General features: G+C 35.9%; 1 protein-coding gene across 1 annotated transcript; it reads left to right on the top strand.

Moving 5' to 3' along the window:
• Positions 1–9,141: 9,141 nt before the first annotated feature.
• On the top strand, positions 9,142–11,831 carry LOC121260563 (receptor-like protein CLAVATA2). Its single transcript, XM_041162495.1, has one exon. It carries the CDS (start codon positions 9,459–9,461, stop codon positions 11,646–11,648), a length of 2,190 nt encoding a protein of 729 aa, XP_041018429.1. The 5' UTR covers positions 9,142–9,458; the 3' UTR covers positions 11,649–11,831.
• Positions 11,832–25,690: the final 13,859 nt, after the last annotated feature.

Raw genomic sequence — 25,690 nt, 5'->3', positions numbered from 1 at the left:
CAGATGCACCCAGTGACCAACAACTCAATGGTCGAGGAAACCCTAACCCTGTACCCCTAGTGTTTACTTTCTTAACAATCACAGTCTTGGTTCTTAAGCTTTAAAACTGTTTTTGGTGCTACTTGCGTTTGTTTATCAACCCATGTTAATTGGAATTAATTTTTCTAGAGTAATTACAATCCCTCACTTCTGATGACAAATAACAAATTCATCCTATATTTTGTATAAATTTAGTGCACATAGTCCATAGCATTTTTCTCTGTAAATAACCCCAAATTCACTCAACAAAGAGAACTATGTGTGTGTATATATATATATATATATATATATATATATTCTTTTTCTACTACTTTACATTTAAACTTTTGCTTGATTGATTGCGTTAATAAAGTTGTCTCTGTGGAAATGACCTTGGAAGCTCACTTTGCATGTAAATCTACTTTTATACTTGGAAGCATTATTTGGTGAGTATCATCCCCCATGCACCCCTCATCATTGCAGATCTTCTAGGAACTCACATAGGAGCATGGGTGGGCGTGTGGCTTTTAAGGTTCCGAAACTCTCTTTTCTTTTTCTCCCTTCTTCCTCTTTCATGTCTGGGTTTAATCTATTCTAGAGGTAGGTTTGCATGTGAGTCATGTGGCATGTGGGTAAGTGAGATGGGCGTGTGCCCTATGTGTGTCGAGCCCTACATCTTCTTCCATCTCTTTAGCTTCTTCTAGAAACCTCCATGCATGCTTGCCAAGTGGCACTATGTGCTAATCAAGAATGCTTATTTCCTAGGCTCCAGTGATGGGATTTATAGGGAAAGCAAAAGGCTTTTCCCCTTCCAAGAAGGTGCATCCCATGCCCTAAACCCTAATTATGGTTTTACTAAATCCTTTTTGGGCCTCTATTGGGCTTGGTTGCCTATGCTATCAGATCGAAGCAGTTCTTCATGGCCCTAACATATCCTTGACTTGTTAAAATATTGGGCCAAAATCTAACTAAGCTAAAGCAACAAGTGAGAATTTTGGCAAAAATCTAGGTTGTCACATAAACTATACCATTATCTTATTTTCATTTCACTATAATTAGGCAGCGTTGCTAGTCAAACTTTAAAAAAAAAAAATGATTTAAAGATGATGAAAAGTGTAACATTTAATATAATTTAATGAAAGTGATTTAAGAATTTAGAATGACGGATTCAAGCAATCTAAGATAATGAGTTGAATGAAATTGATGGTTTAATTGTTGTGTGGGGTCTATTTCTAGTAGATTCTTCAATGAATGGATATGTATTCCTGCGAACTGTTAAAAAATAAAAGAATAATAATTCTATTTAAATGTCTTTATACTACACATCATCTATGTGGTATAATTTAATTTAGAAGATAAATTTTAAAATCTAATTATATCTTGTAAATGGTGTGTGGTGTAAAGACTTTTCAAATAACACGAAAATAAAAAATTTTTCATGCAGAGTTTCCTTGATAGAAGCCTATGATGATAAAACTAAAGTAAGATTTTTGGAGAGAATAATGAAGTCCATTGAGATAGGCTTTTTTAATATGTGATTGTTGAGATAATATTTTCTTTTCTCTGGGATTTATAAAGAAAAGAAAATTTACAAGAACTCAATGTTAACAACTTTTTAATTTACCAATTTATAATTCCAGAAAATCGATAGAATAATAGAAAATTATTATTTATATCCATACATAGTTAAGGGAGGCAATTGGTGTTTGCGGGTCGTGTTCGTGTCATGTCAAGTCATTAAATTCGATTATATCGATTAACCTGTCAAGTTAAACAGGTCAAACCTTAATACAACCCATTTAAATAATGAGTTATGTCGTGTCACCCGTTTTGACTTATTTAATAATTAATTAGAATTTGGTCAATATCACACAACTTATTTCAACTGGTTTCATGTAAAGGGATTGAATTAACCTGCATAATCCATTTGACATGATTAACATAATTTAACATAAAAGTTAAAATCTATATTTATTAGTAACTACTATATCTAAAAATAAAGACAATAAGACTACCTATTAACAACAAATATCAATATTTTTTATATCTAATAAAATTAATATTACAAACCCAATAATAAAAAAATATGAGCATATGTCTAGAATTACAATCCCAATAATAAAACATAAGCGTATTGACAAATGTCAATATTACAACCTAACAATAATACAATTGTAATGTCGAAATAAAATTTAAATGGGTTATTACGGGTTAAGCGAGTTCACCTCTTATTAGTCCGTTTATTAATCATATCTTAAAGATCCATTTTTACTTGAATTCATTTATATTAAGTCTAAAACTATTAATTTCGTGTCGTGTTCGTATTGGTTTCACTGATCGTGTCACATATTGTCACCCTTATATATTGTTTAAAAAAGTTGTTAAGTACTCCCGAAAATGACGTCGTACTTTCATCCTATATTCCTATCACAACATGCTATGTAATTAAAATTATTGTATTAATTATGATTGAAATGAAACTCTATGATAGGATAAGAGTATTACATATCCATATTTCGAGAGTATCTAATAATTATTCTATAACTTGGAAAGATTATATATTATTTTTTATTTATAAAATGCATAAAATATAAATTTTTTAAAGAAAGCTACATAGCACACTCTCGTCTTATTTTTATTTAACTATGATGAAGTGACATTAACTAGCAACTTTTGTGTTTTTCATTATAAAATTAAAAGATTTTTGGATGATAAAAGTGACACATTTTACATAGTATGATGAAAGTAAAATACGACTTTGGTTTGTAACATTACTCAAGAAATTATTATAATTCTTTTCCAAAATCGTTGAGAGGCTAGGCAATATGATTTCTCTATTTAAATCATTATTTATCCCAAAAGTTTAAACTAATAGGAATATGTATATCTTATTACACGTAGACAAGACTCCCTCTCAATGGGTAGGCTTCAACATGTAGAATATTTTATTAAATGAGTAGAGTGTAGAGTCAGGGTTCGAATTCAGGATCCCTGCTCTGATATCATATGAAATTACCATTTATTCTAAAAATTTAAGTGGATAGGAATGAGTAGATTTTATTTATTTATTTTATATCTTAACAAATCAAAACTCTTGTACACTTCCTTACTTCGGTACAAAAATATATATATTGGTCCTTGAAATTACAATTTTAGTACTAAAACAAATTATTTAGTGTTAGAGAATAACCATTTGTTTTAATTAGCATGCCTTAGCTAATTTATCCTCATTTTTATTTTTAGGTATTGAATAGGCAAACTTGCCTTTGGATATACTCGTTCGACATATTTATTGACAAGTTGTGAACTGGGGAGCTATTAATGTTGTAGTTGACTTGTTATGTATATTTTAGATCAAAGTTATAAGAAAAAGTTTATAGACAATCGGCCTGGGGCACCCTAGTGGCATCACATCCGACGTGGCAAAAAATTTGAACGACGTCATTCGTAGCTCGAAGACAGAGCAGCCTAGTATGCTTGCATGGAATCGTTAGCAGCGGCTTTCCTTTCATCCCTGGACTTGAACTCGGCCAAGTAGCGATGGTAATCCCCCTTCATCTTAAATAGAAAACCTTGGACTTGCAGGCGGAGGCCAAGGGCATGAGATTGGAGTTGAGGAGCCCGAGAATACTGTCGTTGACCTGGGAGATGAAGGTTTTCGACATGCAAGCTCGCACGACTACCAAACCATCTAGAGCCAAGAACCACTAGACCCATAAAGATGGTAATTAATGAGCATGATCTGCTAAGGTTTCAGAGGTCCCTGTTCTCATTCTCATGTGGTACCTGGACAGAGGAAGGTACCACTTTGAGGCTAATATTTTTTGGCTTCGTTTGTTGCAGTGCAATGAAATCCTCAGCAAAGGATCTTCAAAGGCAGTTATGAGTTTTAAATCCTTATTTACGTTTAAGTTTCATGAACACCACTTCCAGATTTTCCTTCAAGTTGAACCTTTTTTTATCCTTCACTTGACTTGTTGCATACCCATCTCAATTTTTTTCAAAATGTGAGCTCTTTTGGGCCTTTTTTATTGTTGTTGTGAATGAGCATTTGATATATTTGTCATTTTTTGGTGTTTCATCATTGCAGTTACAGGGCATTGGATGAGTATGAAGGCATTGAAGTTGCTTGGAACTAGGTGTAAAACTAGACAAGTTTTGCTAGTAGATGATTAGAGAATTCAAGTTTTGAAGATTAGGGGTGGCAAAAATGGTGCCAACCATGGTTGAACAACTCTTTTAGTTTTTATAGTTTTTTTGAACAACTCTTGTTTGAATGTCATGGTTGCATTCCATCTTTTGTTTTTATTTAATTTTTTATTCTTTATTTTTAAAAAATGAAGGAACCTGTAATTTTATAAATAGCCTTCACTTATCATGGTTGGACTCCATCTTGTTGTTTACATTAGAGTTTCTAACATAGAATTTCTTTTTACCTTTTATATCTTTTGTTAAACACCTACTTTTCCTGTAGAAAACTTGGCATCTTTTAGGCTCAGTTATATATATTTAAGAGCAAGAATGAGAAGTCTAATGGTATTATTGGATGCCAGTCCAGGAAAAAGGAACTGACATATTTGAATTTTTGTTTGGTAAATTAAGGGGAGCTAATTCTTCACCAACTCTTTTAATGATCAATGGATTGTTTGCTTGATTCTGATTATATATATAAGAGCTTGTGATTAGGATGACATTGTTTCGTGCCTTTCTTATCTGGTTTTCATGAATCTAGTTTTCTGTATAATGTATGTATATTTGAAAGCAAGTAGTAGAGTAATGGGTTTTAATGTATCTAGTTTTCTATATAATGTATGTATAATCTAGTTTTATTGAAGTAGTAGAGTAATGGGTTTTGCAACCTGAACAGGTCTTCCAACAACAATACTTGGATACAACTTGCAAGAAATGGTTTTTCAAATGAGAACTTAATAGGAGAAGTCGGATACTGACATATGTATAAGGGTCAACATAAAGATGGATAGCAAAGTTCATTGCAGCGAAGGGAAGATAAACTAAGAGAGTGAGAGAGAGAAATGCTCAGAAGGTTGAGCTCGAACAAAATTTGTGAAGGGTTGAGAATAGAAGTGCATGAAAATTATTGTATTTGTACTAAATTGTATCAATTGCAATAGATTTTGCTTGGTTTAGATAAACTAGAGGGCATATGTAAATAAGTGAATATTTTCTTTATTTTTCTTCCATGGATCAATTGTAAATGGTACTTCCCCTTGAGTTGGGCAAAGCCCGATTAGGTACTTGACCATGCATCTTTTGTATTGGGGGAGAGGTACCATGAAGGCTATGAAAAATCTAGTGTTTTTTGTCACTTTACTGAATATGATGGGCTATACAGATTTTTTCTTAATTTGTTTTGATCACTTTTGAGCTTATCTATAACATTCTTGATAACATTTTTTTCCCAATTTATCATACATAGGATGATAAGTGGAACAAAAACTACATCCTCTATACAGATTTTTCCCAATCTATTATACACACATGATGAAAACTGAACAAAAATATGCACAAGCTATATAGATTTTTTCCTAAACTCATGCATGCACAAAAACAAATTAGCTGAACTGACATTGAAGCATGATTGATTTCATATACAAGTTTTGTATGTTAAACTCTACAAAATGTACTCCCAGTTTTTGATTTGGACACCAAAACCTTGAATCACACATACACCTGGACATAATTCACAACACAGTATACACAAGTAGACACAAACAACTACACAATCTACAATATTTATTTACACAAGTTGCCAATATTTATGTCCACAAACAACTACACCCTCTGTCTTGACAAAGCCAGGGCAGACACAGTTGATGCAAAAATTTGAATATTTTTTTGCCAAGATTCTTGTGTAGGCATTCATGGCTGCTTTTGAGACTGTATAGATAGATAGAAAAGTTGGCCACCCTTTGGATGCCAGAGAACCTTCTTTAAAATCTTTTAGAAACTCTTTCAATGCCCCATCCATTTTTTCTTTAGTTAGATTTTTAGCATCACGTAAAATTCCTTCAACTCATTTATTTTGAATGCTCTGAAACAGACAAGAAAAAAAGTTATGTAAAAGATAAACAGATAAACTGCTATAAGATTAAAAAAAAAAAGAAAAAGAAAAACATAATGTACAAAAGCCAAATAATCCAAAAGGCTAGTTACTTTTCAGCATTTTCCCAAAGTAAATTCAAGTTAATAAATAATTGTTGACTGGTAGATTCAGCATGATGAGATAATGAGATGAATTAACCATGGTATGTGTTTCACCCATTTTACAATGATCTAAAATTCAATTTGAGTCATCTGCTACAAATCCAACTTACCTGAATTTCAAGCCTTCGAACTCTGTCAAGTTTCTTTAGAAGGTGCTAACAATGTGTTTTTAAAGGTAGAATGTGCTACTTTCATACCTCTAACTTTCCCATGGATGATGAAATGTTAACAATCCTTAGTGAACTAGACATTTAAGTTATTGATTTTTTTAAAAATAAATATTAATTCAACAAAGGAAAAGAAAACAGTATATTTGCACCTTCAACTCCATAATTTGCTTACTCGACAAAAGCAAAATGACATGCCCTAACCCTTGTACTTTAAGGGTGATAAGTGACATTAGCCTCAATCCTTTTTCATTTCCAAGCTAAAAAGCCTTCTAAGCAAAATGAGGGTTGGAGTATAGAAATATGAAGTCTCAAGCAAAAACAAAGTGGGTGAAGAGTACCTTTCTCCATCCACACATATTTTGCAATTTCATCTTTTTTTTTTGGATGATGGATGACTTTTTCCTTAACAACATATCTCGTCCAATCTGCCCTAGATGAAGTTGAAGGTGCAAATAAACTGTTTTCTTTTCCTTTGCCCATGCACTTCAATCTTTTCTCTATCTTGATATGCATATACCGAAAAATTGAATAAAAAAACTTTACTTTTTGTTTATGTATTTGGGTATATATTGGAACCTAAGATTAAACACCTTATGACTTGAGTTATAATTCAAGTGGTGATCAGTGACCATAAATAAAACCGTATAAAAGTAAGAGTGTTTGAAAGAGTGTTTGGAATATCTATTAACCACATAATTTGAAATGAGTCCTTCAAATTTAATACTAGTAGGATCTACATGCCATCATTGATACACTAACTATATTTATGAAAATAGTTAGTTAATAGACATAGGGGGATTTGAAAACTTCAATAAACAGTTCCAATACATTCCCTGTCCTGATTCTTGCACTAACTCTGGAACTTTTATGGTTGAAATTGTGTGGCCATTTCCTATTAAACAAGGTTACCTTTTATGGTTGGAAATATGTCAATGACCATTGTCGAATGAAATTCTAATTAACCCTAGAGCATCCGGGTCATAATGCAATGCATGCAAATACCTATTTGCCATAAAGAAATTAGAAAAGAAAAACGAAAACGAAGAGGAATGATAAATAATTACATCTGAGAATACTAAAACTTATATTTTCTTAACCAAAACCAGAACACAGAGAAGAAAAAGAGAAGGTGTCGAAATCTTGCAACTTACAAATAGAACCGTCGATTCCACAAAGATTTTCAGGTTGCAAGCAAGCTCTTTTTTTTTCTCCTTTCCTTCTCCGAATTCTGAAAACACAGACAGAGTCCAGAAACTCAAAGGTGGAACATAAGGTTGTTTAAAAAGAAACTAGAACTGAAAAGCGAAAATGAAGAAGAAGAATAAATAATTAGATTTGAGAATACTAGAACTTAAATCTTTTTAACTGAAACCAGAAACACAGAGAAGGAAGAGAGAAGGCATAGAAATCTTGCAACTTACAGCAAGCTTAGCATGATTCCTCATTCGATTTCACGACGGAAGATGAAATGCACAGCGTTTCTCCCTCTCAGGTTTCGTCTACAGCAAGCATAGCACGATTCCTCCTTCGATTTCACGACGAAAGACGAAATGGAATGCACGCCGTTCCTTCGTCTCTGGTTTTGCTCTACATGAACCTTCCTTCCCACGATTTTCATTCCATTTCCCTCCTTTCTGCGTATTTTGGTTTCTTTTCTTTTGAGTTTTTTTTTTTTTAATATTAACTAGTGACATGGCATACAACCACGTCAACAGATTCCGCAGTCGGAATGCAACGCGGTTGTCCCTAGAAGAATACTTATAATGTCTATTATTAATGAATCCAATATGTTTTTTTTTTATTTTTTATTATTGAGAAGTGTAATTAAGATAATTAATATGATATTTTTATTTTCTTTCTCTGGTTGTAAACATTGCTTCCATTTTTCTTGAGGCTTTGGTGGTTTTGTAGTCAATTTTCTCTCTAGCTCTCCATTGTTGCTGCTCTCCCGTTCTATCTTTCTCAATTTTTATCTCTATTGGTTTGGTTTTCTACTCTTCTTGAGGATGAATTCCAAGATCTCAACTAGCTACTTGATGAAGAAAAAATAAGATCTACATTTCACTTTTCTTCGTCTTTTCAATTTTATACTTTGTAGATTATAATTACGAAAAAAAAAAAAATCTGTGAGCAGTTTATTATTAAAAAATATGAATATTGAAAATTGAATATAAAAATAGTGAAAAATGATATTATTATAAAGAATATGATGGTTAGTATGATTTGAAATAGATTTTGAATAGTCCAATTAAAATGCTAAAAGTGTCGAATTAAAAGAAAATGAAATATATCATTATTTTAATAACCTTTTACAAGTAATGTTACAGTTATAGAATACGTAAATATTATATAATTATTTTAAAAAAGAATATAATTTATTATTAAAAAATTTATTTTTTTATATAAATTTTATATTTATTTATTTTTTTAAAAATAATTAACACTTGTATATTTTAAAACGGTAAATATCCTTTTTTATTTTAATACTAAATTATATAAAGAATTATCGGTGAAATTATTCCAGCTAAGATGTGAAATGATCCAGATCTAGTCCAATCGGAATGCTTTTATGCTTCAGCACGACTTACGAGACAAAAAGCAGATGAAAAAAAAATCTCAGATAGTGTGAAAGACACGCGCCTGGTGGGAAGTAATTTTGATAGCTTGGCAAAGGAGGCGTTTGCTAATGGCAAAAGCAGAAAGCAAAGAGCTTTTACTTTTACCGACTTTTGTTAATTCAAAGGGCTCAGGAAAGTAGGAACTAGGCTCACTTCTAATGGCTACACAGGAATGAGAATTTCTCTTCTTCAGTATCGTATACTATAGTGACCCACATAGGTCGCATCCTTGCTCCATTATTCTAGCTGTAAGTACCCCTCTCTCTCTCTCTCTCTCTCTCTCTCTGTGTTTACTCAGCCTTGTTGCAGTATTCAGTTTCGTTGATAATGATTTATGTTTCTCCTTCTTCTTTTGCACCAAACCCATTCTTTTTCCTGAATCACGCATTCTGTCACTGAACTCTCTCCTTCTACCACTCTTTTAGTCATGGATATGAAATGGGTTTCGATTGTTCGCCCCTGGAAAACCCTTAAATTACTACATGCACTCCTCCTCTTGTTGTTGATGCTGTTGCGTTCCGACTGTTGTCTGTGTGTTGATGTTGACCCAGAAGACAAAGCCTCCCTTCTGCTGTTCAAATCGTTGGTCCAAGACCCAGACCAGAGCTTGTCAAGCTGGGTTGGGTCTAACTGCACCACCTGGACCGGTCTCTCCTGTGATAACCGGACCGGTCGGGTGGTTTCAATCAGCCTGACGAACGTGAACTTGTCAGGCCGGATTCATCCCAACTTGTGCACACTTTCGTTTCTTGAATACCTGAATCTGTCCCATAACTACTTTAGATGCCCAATCCCATTATGTTTTGGTAATTTGACCAGTCTCAAAGCTATCGATCTTAGCCAAAATAGGTTTTTTGGTGTTGTGCCTGACACACTCATGGGGCTTACGAATTTGAAAGAACTTGTTTTGAGTGGTAACCAAGATTTGGGAGGTCCTGTTCCTTGGTGGCTTGGTAATTTCTCAACAAATTTGGGAAAACTTCATCTGAGTCTCAATTCTTTTAGGGGGGAAATTCCTGAAAGCTTGTTGTCTCTCAGGTCTTTGAAGTATTTGGATCTTGGTAACAATTATTTATCGGGTAATCTTCGCGATTTTCACCAATCTTTGGTGGTTCTTAATCTTGGGTCTAATCAGTTTTCGGGAACTTTGCCTTGTCTTTCTGCTTCTACTCAGTCTATCAACATTTTGAACATAGCTAACAATGGTATTCAGGGAGGAATACCTACTTGTATTGCGTCACTTCAAGCTTTGACACATCTAAACCTGTCATTCAATCACTTAAGTTATGAGATATCTCCTAGACTTGTGTTTTCAGAGAAGCTTCTTGTGTTGGATTTGAGTGACAATGATTTGTCTGGTCCTCTACCACACAAGATTGCTGAGACAACTGAGAAATCGGGAATTGTCTTTCTTGACTTATCTCACAATCACTTCTTTGGGGAAATTCCCTTGAGGATAATGGAACTGAAAAGCTTGCAGGCACTGTTTCTTTCACACAATCATCTTACAGGGGAAATTCCTGCAAGGATTGGAAACTTGACATATCTCCAAGTGATTGATCTCTCACACAACTTGTTATCGGGTTCCATTCCTTTGAACATTGTTGGATGCTTTCAGCTACTTGCATTGATACTTGATAACAACAATCTTTCTGGTGAAATTCATCCAGAGCTTGATGCATTGGATAGCTTGAAGATACTAGATATTAGCAATAACAAGATTTCCGGCGAGATCCCACTAACTTTGGCTGGCTGTAAGTCTCTGGAGTTTGTAGATTTGAGCTCCAACAATCTCTCTGGAATGTTGAATGATGCAATAACAAAATGGTCCAACCTAAGGTTTCTCAACCTGTCTCAGAACAGATTCAATGGAAATCTACCCAGTTGGCTCTTCACATTCGAAGCTATCCAAATGGTAGATTTCTCTGGCAACAAGTTCTCTGGCTTCATAATGGACAGTAATTTCAACATTAGCTTAAACTTCAACCGGGGAGATATTGGTAGAATGCCTAGAAAGCCGTTTGTTGCAACACCTAGTGTGAATATCAAAGTGTCAATGGTCGTCTCGGATAGCAATGAATCAAGCTTCAATTACTATCTATCTTCAACAGTTGGAATTGATCTATCGAATAATTTGCTACATGGAGAGATTCCAGAGGGTCTATTTGGATTAGAGGGTTTGGAATACCTGAATCTGTCGCACAATTTTCTCGATGGCCAGGTTCCTGGTTTAGAGAAGATGCGCAGTTTAGAGGCCTTGGATTTGTCACATAATTCTTTATCGGGTCAGCTCCCAGGAAACATTTCCAGTCTTCAAGACCTGACATTCTTGAACCTTTCTTATAATTGTTTCTCTGGATTTGTTCCTAAGAAACAAGGGTATTGGAGGTTTCAAGGTGCATTTGCTGGAAACCCAGACTTGTGTGTGGAGAACTCCAGTGGAAGTTGTGACACAGCAAGCCTTCCAGCGGGTAAGACTTTTCAGGATGGAATGGTGGAAGGGCCAATTTCTATATGGGTGTTCTGTTTAAGCTTTTTTGTTAGCTTCTACTTCGGAGTTGTTGCGATATTTTGTTCGGCTCGAACAAGAAACTACATTCTCCAGACTAAAGTTTAAGGCAATGTTTGTGCTGATGAGAACTCTTTATCTTGTACATTCGTATTGCTCTATTTTAGTTGCAAGGTTTACTTTTTGTGATTGATTTGATACCAAACAGCTCAAAAAGACAAAAAAGAAAGGATATCAGACATTGTTAAGTGATCTAGATCCTATAATTTCAGTATCTGAATTGTAGGTTTATGGGGCTTTTGCAATGCATCTTTTCCACATTTCTTTTATGTAGAGCTGTGCACCCTCTGAATGAGGAATGCTTAGATTATATAGAACTTAGCCTATTTATGGGTGAAATGATCAAGCCATTTAATATTAACTCACTGGATGTCATTCATTTCTAAGTTTTTTTAAAGAGGATGACGACTTCCCAATTTTATTAATAAATTCACATTTGTGGTGGATGAATATCTTATACAAAAAGAGGAAGGAAGTTACAATAAGAAATCCTAAAACGTATCGGGTTGTCCAGGCTCCGAAAGTAGCAAGGCTATATATGCTAAAGCATTTTTTTTATTTGTAAATATGATTAATACTAGAAAGAAAAAGATTTCTAAAATGTAAAATATCATCCCAAAAATCAACATATTTTCAAGGGGGTTGGATATTGTTATTAAACCAATTCATCGCAAGAAGTGAATTTGTTTTCAGAAGGTTCCGAATACTAGGTTGATAACACAAAGTAAACCTAATTTTTTTTTTTTGATAGTAAAACCCCTTTTCATTAATAACTGCCAAAATAGCATTACAAATGAAAATCAGTCCATAGGACTGGTTGAACACAGTTGGGAACAGACTCCCACCACTAAGTAGTGTTTGAGACATTTCTAGAAAATCTAGCTAGTTTGTGAGCGGCCTGATTTGCTTCTCTATTGATATGATCAATGGAACAACTTAGAAATCTGCTCTTGAGCTCCTGGATATCAGCTATGACATTACCATAACTGGCATTTGAAGGTAAAGGGCTGGATATTTCTTTGACCAACAGTAAAGAGTCAGTTTCTATGCACAAAGCCTGGAAGCCAAGAGGAATGCTGAACTGCAAACCTCTCAGTAATGCTAGATGTTCAATCTCTAGAGGCTCCATGACAGTCTCTTCTTTTTGACACACTGCCATTAACACTTTGCCTTCCCAATCTCGAGCAATGAGTCCAACTCCAGTTTTATTTTCGCCATGAAACACAGCCCCATCAACATTGAGTTTGATTGAACCTTGAGGTGGAGGTTGCCATTGGGAGATTCTCCTTGCTCTGCTGATGTCTAGGCCTTTAGTAGCTTTGTAAGTCCAAAGTAGGGAAAGAGCTGAGTTGATTGCTTCCTCGGGGGTGAGATGTTTCTCCTCAAAAATCCACTGGTTCCTTCTATACTAGCAAGCCCAAGCTATCATGAACAGTCTTTCCAGTGCCTCATTGCTGCAAGAGTCCTGTAACCTGTAGATCCATTCCTTTAAGTCTCCTTGAGGATCTTCTGTATTAATCTGAGGGAATTGTTTACACCACTTAGTTGGGAGCATTTTACATTGAAAACGAGCATGAGTTGTAGTTTCTGCTGCTGCAGAGCACAGTTGACATGTTTCATTTTCGACTACCTTCCTTTGTTTCAAGTTACATCTCGTGGGCAGGGCCTCCATGCAAGTCCTCCAAGCAGAGACTCTCACCTTGGGAGGAACCTTCAGTCTCCAAATTTGCTTCCATAGTATCTTGTTGGTTCTACTTAAAGAGCTTTCACCCTCCATTGTTACTGTAGAAAGATTTTTGAAACATTTGTATGCACTTCTCACACTAAAACAGCCACTTCTTTCCTTGTCCCATATTAGTTTGTCCTCATGGTTAGCTGCACTTAGGATTATTTTTAGAACAGCATTTGCAGGGTCAGGAGGCAGCATTCTTCTTATTTGTTGTACATTCCACCAGCCAGTAGAAAGGTCAATAAGCTCCTCAACTTTCTGTTCATTAGCTCCACTTGTATCTCCCATATTTTGCAAATTCTTGAAACCAGGGATCCAGTAATCTTCCCATATTCTTACTGTCCTCCCATTCCCAATTCTCCATCTACAGGCTTGAAGAAGCTTGTCTTTGATAGCCCATATGCCCCTCCACACATAAGACGGGTTATGACCAAGACTAGAACTCTGGAAATTAGTGTTAGGGAAATACCTGGCCTTAAAGATTTTATGAATTAGGCTATCCTCTTGCTGCATGATTCTCCAGCCTTGTTTTGCAAGTAACGCCTAATTGAAGAATCTTAGGTTTTTGAAACCCATTCCCCCATCACCCTTGGTTTCACACATCCTCTTCCAGCTGACCCAATGAATTTTCTTCTCTTCCTTCTTCTGCCCCCACCAAAATTTGGCCATCATTTGTTCTAGCTCATTACAAAGGGTAGGGGTAACTTGAAACAGGACATTACATAAGTAGGAATTGCTAGAGCAACTGCCTTAATCAGAGTTTCTTTTCCCCCTTGGGATAGAAGCTTGCCCTTCCATTGCTGAAGCTTTGACCATATTTTGTATCTTATATCTGAAAAGGCCCTCTTTTTATTTCTCCCAATCATAGGTGGAAGACCTAGGTATTTGTCATAGTTCTGGTGCTCTTGAATGCCCCAAGAATCAAGTAATTGTTGTTGTGCTGCTGGTTATACATTCCTGCTAAAGACCATCGATGTCTTGTCCCTATTGTTTTTCTGTCTTGAGGCCCTCTCATAATTTTCAAGGATTCTCTACACTTTACTACTTTCCTGACTTGAGGCCTTGCAAAACAATATGCTGTCGTCTGCAAACAGTAGATGGTTCACCACAAGAGCTCCTCTACAGACTTGAATTCCCCTTAGCAAATTCCTTGAGTCAGCTTGAGTCAGCAGGAAAATAAGTCATTCGGTACCCAGCAAGAAAAGGTATGGAGACAAGGGATCTCCTTGCCTTATTCCTCTGGTGGGGTGGATTGGTCCTACAGGTTTACCATTTATGAGAATTGAAAAAGACAGAATTTACACATCTCATAATTAAATTGATCCATTTGCTAGCAAATCCCATCTGTTGCATAACCTTCTCCAAGTAGTGCCATTCAAGTCTATCATAGGCTTTGCTCATGTCTAGTTTGAGAGACATAAAGCCTGTTTTGCCTTTCCTTTTTCTTCTGAGAAAATCAATCATCTCATAAGCTACCAAGATATTATCAGTTATGGCTCTACCAGGTACAAAAGCACTTTGGGAAATAGAGATAATCTCGGGGAGGATCAGCTTTAGCCTATTGGATAAGACCTTAGAGATCAATTTGTAGATTACATTACAAAGGCTAATGGGTCTGTATTCAAACACTCTAAGAGGATTTTTGATTTTAGAAATGAGAGCTATAAAAGTGTGATTAATAGCACAAGGGAATTGGCCATTGTTTAGAGCATTAAGAACAACCTTAGACTCTGATTTACCAATTATATGCCAATACTTTTGATAGAAAATGGGGGCCATACCATCGGGAGCAGGGGCTATGTAAGGGTTCATTTGATGAAGGGCAGCCTCCACTTCGACATCAGTAAAGACTTTGGTAAGCTCCTCATTCATCGATGCTGTAACTCTTCCTCTCAAAGATGCTAAGAAGTCCAAATTGCAGGGTTGTGCATCTGATTTGAACATTTCTTCATAGTAGCTCATGAGTAGTCCATCCCTTCTATCTGCTTCTTACCATTCTCCAGACTCATTAAGTAGACCTGTGATGGTGTTTTTTTTTCCTCCTTTGGTTAGCTTGGCTATGGAAGAACTTCGTGTTTTGATCTTCTGCTTTGAGCCAATGGGCTTTTGACCTTTGCCTCCATTGTATTTCTTCCCTTTCCAGCCATACTTGACACTCCTCTCGAGCTTGTTGTAAGGCTGCTGGGTTGGTAGTAGTCTCATTTGCAGCTTGGATCTTGCCCAGGTTGATTCTAGCCTATTGCAGCCCTTTTTACACTTCTCCAAAACTTTGTTTGCTTCATTTTGAAAGACTTTCACTGCAGGCTGACAGCTTCCCCATGATGTCATCAGAAGATTCATACTGACCAGGAGCCTGCTAGACCTTCTTTATTACCTTGCCACAATCTTCAGTTTCAGTCCATATAGCCTCAAACCTGAAGGGTTTAGGGCCTTTGTGTCTTGGGGAGTTGCCTTTTGTGTTAAGGATAATTGGAGCATGGTCCGAATGGGCTGCTATGGTGTGTAGCACCTTAGCAAAAGGAAAAGCACGAGATCAAGCATGGTTAGCTAGGACCCTGTCCAGCCTCTCTAAAATTGCATGGGCCCCTTCCCTATTGTTCCACCAGGTGAAATGGGAACCTTCAAATCCCAGGTTTGTCAAAGCACAATCATCTATCACATTTCAAAAGTTTTCCATTTGAGATTCTGACCTGTCGTTACCTCCTTTCTTTTCATTTCTACTGGTAATCTCATTGAAGTCCCCAATTACCAACCATTTATCACAAGCCCCCAGGTTCAAAAATCTTAAAAGGTCCCAAGATTACCCCTTCTACTAACTTCAGGCAATCCATAAAAACCAGTTAGTTGTCAGCTGTCCTGTCCTCTGGTATCCTTAACTTCAGCATCAATATGATTCTTTGAGAAACTTCAGATGGTTAGGTCAATCTCAAGTCCCCACATTAGGCAAAGACCACCACTTCTCCCCTCACAATCCACTGTTAAACTTCACTGTTAAACAGTTAGGAAAACTAGTTTGATACTTAATCTTTTCTATCGCCCTACTAGTTAATTTAGTTTCTTGTAAAAACAAAATGTTGGGAGCTTCCTTCTTGATCAAGTCACGAAGGGCACGGATTCCACGTGGGTTCCCAAGCCCACGTGAATTCCAACTTAGCAGTTTCATGGCGCTCGCGGGGCTGATCAATAGCCTCCACCGATCTTATGTTTGAGTTGTTGGTCAAGTCCATAACCTTTCGCAGCTTGGCTTTAGGTAAAGACCCTGACTCAGTTTCATTCCTTCTTACTGCTTTCCTTTTCAGGGAACAGTTGGGAGTCTCAGGGCTATTTTCCTTTCCCGCCCTTTTGTTTATTCTTTGCCACTTACCCCTCGTCGACTTTTACTTGTTACAGCCAGACAATGGTAGGGAGCCCTTGTTCTTTGTTAAAGCTGTTTTTGGACGGGCCAGATCTTCCAAGCTCCTGTTTGAGTCTACCTCTGTCAGAAAGGTGTTTGTTATACCTGTGAAGGCCCCCTCTATATTCGACTTCTCCTTCTGCAGGTTGCCCATACCCTCATCGAGTATAGCTATGGTATGATGTACGACCCTTTCCCCTCTCATTAAACCAGCATGGAGGTATGTACTTGTAGCCTTACTGGAGTTGACTTCCTGATCCATACTTCCTTGGAACGCGCTTTCACCTGCATTGTTCTGGTTTGCAGCATTACCTTTGGAACTTGAAACAGGTGGCGGAACATGATACTCTTGACCTTGCTCAGCCTGGTGGTTGCGGTGGTTGGCAGAATAAACCCCGGCTCATAGCCATGGACCAAATGGATAATCCTCTTCGTTCTGTTTTACACAAGTTTCCTCCCTTTCTTCACAATCTTTATAGCTGTGTCCCAAAATATCACATATATAGCAGAAAGTAGGAAGTCATTCATACGTAAAACGAACCTAGCAGACACCATGGGATGGGATGTTAATGCATTTACCTCGTAGCAAAGGTTTTGTGATATCCAAACTGACCCTGTGTATGATGAATTCACCCCAAGCAACCTCATCTTTATCTATGTTAATCTCCTCTATTGCACCAATATTGTTGCCAATTTTTCTTACCACCTTTTCATTCATAGCACCAAGGGAGAACCTCCACGATCGCTGGGTTCTCGGGAGGGTGGAGTCTATCATTGTCCAGTAAGCCCAATTTTTAAAGCTGATCATTTTGCAAAAGTTTAAGTACCCAAACCAAAAAAAAGAAAAAAAAAAACCCAACATAAGAATGAAGAACGCCTCCATAATCAGCAGGCTGAGAATTACCTTAGAAGCACCATCAAAATTGAGTTTGAGGGACCACCTAGGAGGGGCAACCATCTAACATGAAAATGTCTCTTAGTCTGGATGGTGGATTAGGGAATATGAAGATTAACAAGGACCGATGCATTAGAAGAAGACATAAGAGTATGAGGCTTAAGGTGGGAATTATTGTCTTTTAGCCATCTATTGATTTTATGGATGACATTAAATGCATGGGTATAAGAGTCCTCTAAACGGGCTTTGTTTCTAGCTAACCATATCTCCCAAGAATAAGAGATGAAAGCAATTGAGCAATCAAATGAACTTGATCCGTAACTATGAAAAAGGATCAACACTAAAAGGCATTTTGTTTCCAATTGTGAAAGGATATATTTGTGTAACAAAAAATAGTAGAGAAATGATGCCAAACCTCTTTAGAAAGATTATAATCAGAGAAAACATGATCATAACTATCCCCATGACCATCCGTGTAATTATTACATTTAGAAGCCACACGAGTCCCTCAATGTTGGATCTTGTCATCAAAAGGCCTTTGTACCATAATTTCAAAACAAAAAGCAAAAATTTTCAAGGGAGGGCTTTGTTCCAAATGAAGAAATGAATGGAGCGAAAGGAAAGTGGGGGTAGTGCTCCCTAAGAAAAAATCCAAGCAAATTTGGAGGAGAATGTGTCATCTTTAGTATGCTTCCAAACACGACTCTTAGGGCGAATTTTGATTTTGACATGGAATTGGCTAACCTCAGTGACAAGGGGTTGGCCACCAAGGCTAGAGAGTAATTCAAAGTTCCAACTATTGAGAGAGCAAAGATCTTTGATTTGTAAAGAATGATTGGAGATAGTGAAACCTTTTTTAGCAAGGGAACCATTATCTACTCAATTGTCATGCTAGAAACTAATAGAACTTTCACAATGTTCCAGTAATTTTTCGGTGTGAATGATAATAGGCTGAAATCTATAATTGGTTTTCTGGAGTGGTAGGCTTTGGCAGCAATAAGATCCTAGGAGGGGGCATTATTAATGTATTTAAAAAAAATGAAGTTAGCTTAGGGAGAGTTTGACTTAGGAATTTCCAAGCCAATTTGTAATGAAGAGTATCAACAACATCATGTAAATTTTTTATACTTAGACCATGTTAAGAGGAAGGATTGCATATATGGTTCCAAGAAATCCAATGCTTTCATTATTGCCCTAGAAAAAAATTAGTGTGACTTTCATTACCCCAGAAAATATTAGCAAAAGTTTTGTGGATATAGTCAATAATTTAACTATGAGGGTTGAGGACAAAAAAAATATGAAAGAGAATGGAGGAGGGCATAGATTTGACTAAGGTAAGCTTGCCATCGGTAGAGAGGAGACAACCATTCAACTAGCAATGTTTTTTCTAATCTTAATAAGGATATAATCATAAAAGAGGTAGGAGCTTTCTCATAGAAAATGGGAGCCCCAAGATAAGCAGTAGAGAACTTGCCTTTACTGGAAACAGTGGTAGAAGCAATAATGTGTCTTCGAGTCATGTTGACTTTGTTGTGCAGTAAGAAGTCACGTTTGGAATGTAAGGGGTCTTAATGACCTCGTAAGCGCCTTTGGGTGAAAAATTGGTTTAGAAAATGAAGGGTGGATGTGATTTGCCTTCAAGAAACAAAGAAATATGTGAATGAAGCCATTGTCCAGAGTTTGTAGAATTGTAGTAGTGTGGGTTGGGTTGAGTTGGTGTCAAATGGGGCTTCAGGTGGTATTATTATAATGTGGAATAAGAGGGTGGTGGAGTTGAGGGATCGTTTTGTGGGCAAATTTTTTGTGTCATGTCATTTTAAGAGTATTGAGGATGGACTTGAATGGGCATTTCCTAGTGTGTATGGCCCTAATGTGGATAGTAGAAGGAGTTTATTATGGGATGAAATGCCTGGTGTATGTGGTTGGTGGAATTTACCTTGGTGTTTTGGTGAAGATTTTAATTTCACTCATTTCCCTAGTGAGAGGTTGGGGGAATCATATTTTTCACATGCAATGTCTACTTTTTCATCTGATTGATTTACCTTTGGTGGGCGGACACTATACTTTGACAAATGGTAGGACATATTCAAGGTTGGATAAGTTTATGGTTTCGCCTTGTTGGGAGGCTCATTTTTCTGGTTTGAGTCAGAAATTATTGCCGAGATTGTGTTTTAATCATTATCCTATCATGGTGGAATTGAGGGTGGGAGAAGGTATTTTAAATTTGAAAATATGTGGTTGAAGAAGGATGAGGGATTTGTGGACAAGGTGAGAAGTTGGTGGAATTCTTATAATTTTTCAGGTAATCCTAGTTTTGTTTTGACTGGAAAATTGAAATCTCTTCAGAAAGATATAAATAGATGGAAAAAAGAGGAGTTTGGGAATTTGGACAACAACAAGAAGCTTCTTTTGGAAGAGTTGAGAGGTTTGGATAAGAATGAGGTGCAAGGGGTTATTTCGGGGAAGGACATAAAAAGAAAAATAGGGGTGGCTTCTGAACTAGAAAATATAGTGTTAATGGAGGAAATTTTGTGAAGACAAAAACTTGGGGTGTTGTGGTTGAAGGAAGGAGATATGTGCACTAAATGCTTTCATCAAATAGCGAACTCATAGAAGAAATAATGTGATTGAGGTTCTTTTAGATGGGGATAAACTTATTACTGATCAAGAAGATATTAAGGCTCAATTAGTGAATTTTTGTGAGCAGTTGTTATCAAAATATTTTTCTTGGAGACCAAAATTGGACAGACTTTGTTTCGATCCTATAGATCAGGCCGAAGCTGATTGGCTAGAGAGAGTTTGAAGAAGATGAAGTACTTAATGTGGTTAAGGGTATGGATAGGGATAAGGCTCTGGGTCCGGATGGGTTCTCTTTTGCATTTTATCAAGCATGTTGGGACATTGCTAGAGAAGATTATTATGAAGGTGTTCGCTGAATTTCATTCGTACATGAGGTTTGAGAAGAGTTTTAATGTAACTTTCATTACACTTATTTAGAAAGAGGTAGGGGCTGTGAAGATGAGAGATTTTCAGTCTATTAGTTTGGTGAATTGAGTGTATAAAATCAGTTCTAAGGTGCTGGCCAACCATTTGAGCAGGGCGGTGGAGAAGATTATTTTAAAATCGTAAAATGTCTTGTGAGGGGAAGACATATTTTAGATACTGTTTTAATTGCTAATGAATGTTTGGAGAGTAGAATTAAAATAGAGAAAGTTAGTATTATAATCAAATTGTACATGGAAAAGGCTTATAACCATGTGTACTGGAATTTCCTTGTTTATATGATGAGGACATTTGGTTTTGGAGATAAATGGTATTCGTGGATAGAGCATTGTGTGTCAACTTCGAGATTTTCAATTTTGGTGAATGGAGAGCTGGTATGATTCTTTAGTAGCTCACATGGTTTGAGGCAAGGTGATTCCATTTCTCCCTTTCTTTTTGTTATGATCATGGATGCGTTGAGTAGAATGATTGAAAAGGCGGTGGATGATAATTTTCTGTCCAGATTTGTAGTGGGTGATGAGGACCGGAGGAGTTTAAGTGTTTCACACTTATTGTTTCCTGATGATACATTGATTTTTAGTGAGCCCAATTATGACAATCTTGGTGTTTTAAGAGCACTTTTGCTATGTTTTGAAGTCGTATCAGGGTTAAGAGCTAATTTATCAAAATCTGAAGTCATTCCCGTGGGTTCTATTCAGAATATTTCAGACTTGGCAAATATTCTGGGGTGCAGAATTTCTTCGCTCCCTTTGATGTACCTCGGGCTTCCTTTGTGGGCTTCTTATAAATCTGTTAATATTTAGGATGGAGAGATTGAGAAAATTGAAAGAAGGTTAGCTGGTTGGGAGATGATCAACTTGTCTAAAGGAGAAAGATTAACTGTAATAAAAAGTACTTTGTCTAATCTTCCCACTTATTTTTCATCTCTTTCTGTTGCAGGCAAAAGTAGAAAGAAGAATTGAGAGTTTATTTTAGAATTTTTTATGGGGTGGTAAAGGAGAAGAAAAAAAAAATTCATTTGGTTAGTTGAAAGAAGGTATGTCAACCGATTGATTGTGGTCGGTTGGGGATAAAAAACTTGAGATTATTTAATAAAACATTACTTGGGAAATGGCTTTGGAGATACTACTTGGAAAGAAATGCCTTAAGGAGAAATGTTATTGATGTAAAATATGGTAGTTTGTGGGGATGTTGGTGCTCAAAAAATACAAAAGGTGCTTATGGGGTGACTTTGTAGAAGTTCATCATGAGGAAATGATGGGGGGAATTTTCTAATCATATTATATTAAAGATGGGAGATGGGAAGATGATACTTTTCTGGCATGACTTGTGATGTGGGGAATCTACACTTAAAATTGGATTTTCCATCTCTTTTCGGAATTGCAAGGGATCAAAATGCAGCTATGGGATATTCTTTCTTTTGCATTGACAATAATATTCAGTGGAATGTTAACTTTTTTAAGGATGTTAATGGCTGGGGAGTGGATGATGTTAAGTCTTTTCTGTAAAGACTTTATAGTTAAAGTTGATACTAGGTGGGGAGGACATCTTGTTGTGGGTTCTTGCAGGAAATTCTAAGTTCTCAGTTTCCTCTTTTTATAGCATATTAACCAGTCACAGGAGCTGTGAATTCCCTTGAAAAACATATGGAAAGTGAAAGTTTCCAACTTTGCTTTTTCTTGTTGGGTGGTACCACTGGGCAAAGTGTTGACAACTGAAAATTTTAGGTTAGGTTTGGATAGAGAGTTGATATGAGTTGAAATAAAAGTTGAAAATTAAATTAAATATTATTAGAATATTATTTTTTAATATTTTATTGTTTTGAAATTTGAAAAAGTTGAATTGTTTATTTTATTTTAGTGAAAATTTGTGAAAGTAATAATGATAAAATAAGATAAGATGAGATGAATTCCAATCCAAAATGAGCCTAGAAGGAGAGATATGTACATTGTTGATTGGTGTGTCATGTACAAGAAGGGTGGAGAATTTATTAATCATCTATTTTTTCATTGTGAAGTGACCAAGTTCTTATGGAATGAGGTTTTGAATCGGTTTGGTTTTCTTTGGATAATGCCTAAGGAAGTGGTGGATTTATTGGTAGGGTAGTAGGGATTGAAGGGTAGCAAGAATCCTGTTGATATTTGGAAGATGATTCCTTCTTGTCTCATGTGGTGTCTATGGCTCGAAAGGAATGAGAGATACTTCGAAGACAAAGAACGTTCATTAGGAGACCTTAAAGATTTTTTCTTTAGTACTTCTAGTTTGTGGGCTAAAAATTTTGTAATGGTTGATAATTTCCGAAATTTGTTTTAGATTTCCTTTTGGTATTAGAAAGTAGTAGGTATTACTTCCTTTGTATACATCTCTTGTATACTTGGGCTTATGCCTATTCTTGGGAATAAAATCTCTTATTACTTTATATGAAAAAGAAGAAGTCACATTTGGAATGATTGATCTTTTGCCCTGAGGTGCTCTCATAATTCGAGATGTATTTCATGAGAGCGGAGGGTCATTTCTTAGAACAAGATCAAAAGATCATCCACAAAAAGGATATGAGAAATTGGAGTATAACTATGAGGGACAACATAACAAGTGACATGACTATCAATCATAAGCTGATGAAGGCCTCCACTTAAGGGTTCAATTGAGAATAAAAAGCAGAGGGTAAAGAAGATCCCCTTGTCTCAGACTTCTATTAAGTTTAGTAACCAAAATGAGTACCATTCAAACAAACAAAGAAAGTGAGGTTAAAAAAACATTTCTGAAATAAAGAGACAGTATTTTCATTGAATCCAAAGGAAAGAAAAACATGAGAGAGATAATGTCAATTGCCCCTGTCAAAAACTTTGGCCACGTCAAATTTAAGCATGATGTTATGTTCTCTGATATTTCTAGCAAGGCCGTGGGTTAAATCCTAAGACAATACTATCAATAGTGATCATTCCTTCAACATAAGCACCATAGTGGGCTAATATAAGCTTAGTGGTGGCAAGATGAGGAAACTAGGATTTTAGAAAAAAAATAATGTAAGACACCTAACAAAGGCTAATGGGTCTAAAATCTGACAGAGTACTGGGATCATCTTTATTAGGGATTAAAGAAATGAAAATATGCTTTACACCAAGTGGCAAAGAATGAAAAGAATAGTAATCACCTCAAAAAGGTCGGGATGGATAATAGACCATCAAAAGATGTGAAAAGAGGAGGAGAAACCAACATGATTGGAAGACAAATCCAAAGGAATGCTTGAGACTGCTTGCTTAACTTCTTCTATAAAAGAAAGTTTGATCATGAAGGCATTATCTTCCTTAGAAATCGGATTAGGAATAACATCAAACAAAGAGTTGGTAGAAAGAGTGTGAGAATCAGTTAATTGATTGTGAAAAAACCCACATTAATTGAATAAATAATGTTATGATCATAGGATGAGGATCCATTAGGAAAAGCAAGGGAAGAATAGAAGCACTCTTGTGAGCAATCATTTGATAAAAGAAAAAAAAAAATGTTGTTTTTGTTACCTACATATAATTCTTGAATTCTAGACATTTGTTTAAAAAAGACTTATTCTTAGATCAGCCTATCGTTATAATCTTCTTCTTTTTTCTTTTTTTTTTTTTCTAAATTTCACAAAAAAGACCAAATCAGAATTAAGAGAAGAAATTTTCAAAAAAGTTCAACAACTTGGATTTGACCACATAAATTAGCAAGATTTTGAAAAATATTACCAAAAACTGAGAGGTTCCAAGCTTTCAAAGCACTTTTCAAACATTTAGTGTAAAAACCAATTTATTAAACCCATAGTGATAACAAGGCTGATTCAAATTAGAAGAAACAAAACCTAGAAATTGAGGGTGCTTAGTCCACATCCTTTGAAATTTAGGGGAGGTTTGAATAGTGACTTGAGATGAGTTGAGTCGAGATGAAAATTAAAAGTTGAATAAGATATTGTTAAAATATTATTTTTTAATATTATTATTGTTTCGAAGAAAAAGTTGAATTGTTTATTATATTTTGTAAGGAATTTAAGAAAGTTGTAATAATTAGGTGAGATGAATTAAGATGAGTTGGAAGAACTTTTGTATCCAAACCGGGCCTAAAGGACCTTGATAACTCTTAAACCTTTCTTTTTTGGCTGAATTTTTCAAAGCTTCAGAATCTGAATAGATGGCTTTTGAATGTTGTTTTTCTCTTTGTAAATTTATGAAAGAATCAATATTCAAATCATTAGCAAGTATAGCAAAAGAATTATAAACAAGAACCTCTCCAGAGATGGGTCGTTCTGCATAACATAACCAAGAGGTGATTCTTTGTCAATAAACACTGTGAGCACTCTCACTTTGGTCATCAACTTGAATAGACTCACAAATATTTTTGTCGTTAGTTTAAGGGGTGATAAAGTGTTAAAAATGCATAATTAAGTTGCTTAAGTGAGTGGTTTATTTCATCAAAGAGGAGTTTAGCACTTGATTATGCATCAAATTCTAGTACTGGATGCCAAATTAATTGATGCCAATATTTTGCACACAAAAGTTCCATATTTGCCCTTAAAATGATAAGCACTTATATTGTGCTTGTAGGTTACAGGGCATTTTTGGAAAGAAAAAGGAAAAGCCTCAACAACTAAGTCAGAGGCTATGGAGGAGATGTGGGACGTGAACCAAGTGGGCGGAAGTCAATTATGGGGTCAGTGGATGCCAAGGGACGTGGGCGACATGAGAAGTAGAGCACGCACGAGATAGATAAAAAGAGAGGCAGAGCACGGGCCAAGGGAGAATACACAAAATTGAAATTGAAATTGGAAAAAGTGGTCTCTAGGATATACATGGATTGTAGTCTGAAGTAGTCCCTGGGCATGTACACGATTTGCGGTAGAGTTTTTGGTAAGGGGCGTGGTTTTGAGAAGTGTAAAAGAATGGCACCAGGGAGCTTGAGGAGGGGGGATCCTTCCGGACTTTTGAGGTTTTTTTTGCTCTGTTCTCTGAGAAGAACAAGGGATTTCTTTCTTTTCAATTATCTTTGAATAACAATGCTGATTTTCTTAGTATTTTCGTTTGTTTTTACATTGAGTA

Source organism: Juglans microcarpa x Juglans regia, chromosome 4D (genome assembly GCF_004785595.1).
Source record: "Juglans microcarpa x Juglans regia isolate MS1-56 chromosome 4D, Jm3101_v1.0, whole genome shotgun sequence".
In the NCBI taxonomy this organism is placed as follows: domain Eukaryota; kingdom Viridiplantae; phylum Streptophyta; class Magnoliopsida; order Fagales; family Juglandaceae; genus Juglans; species Juglans microcarpa x Juglans regia.
Note: the sequence above shows the minus strand (reverse complement) of the source record. Positions and strands in the feature narration are given on the sequence as shown.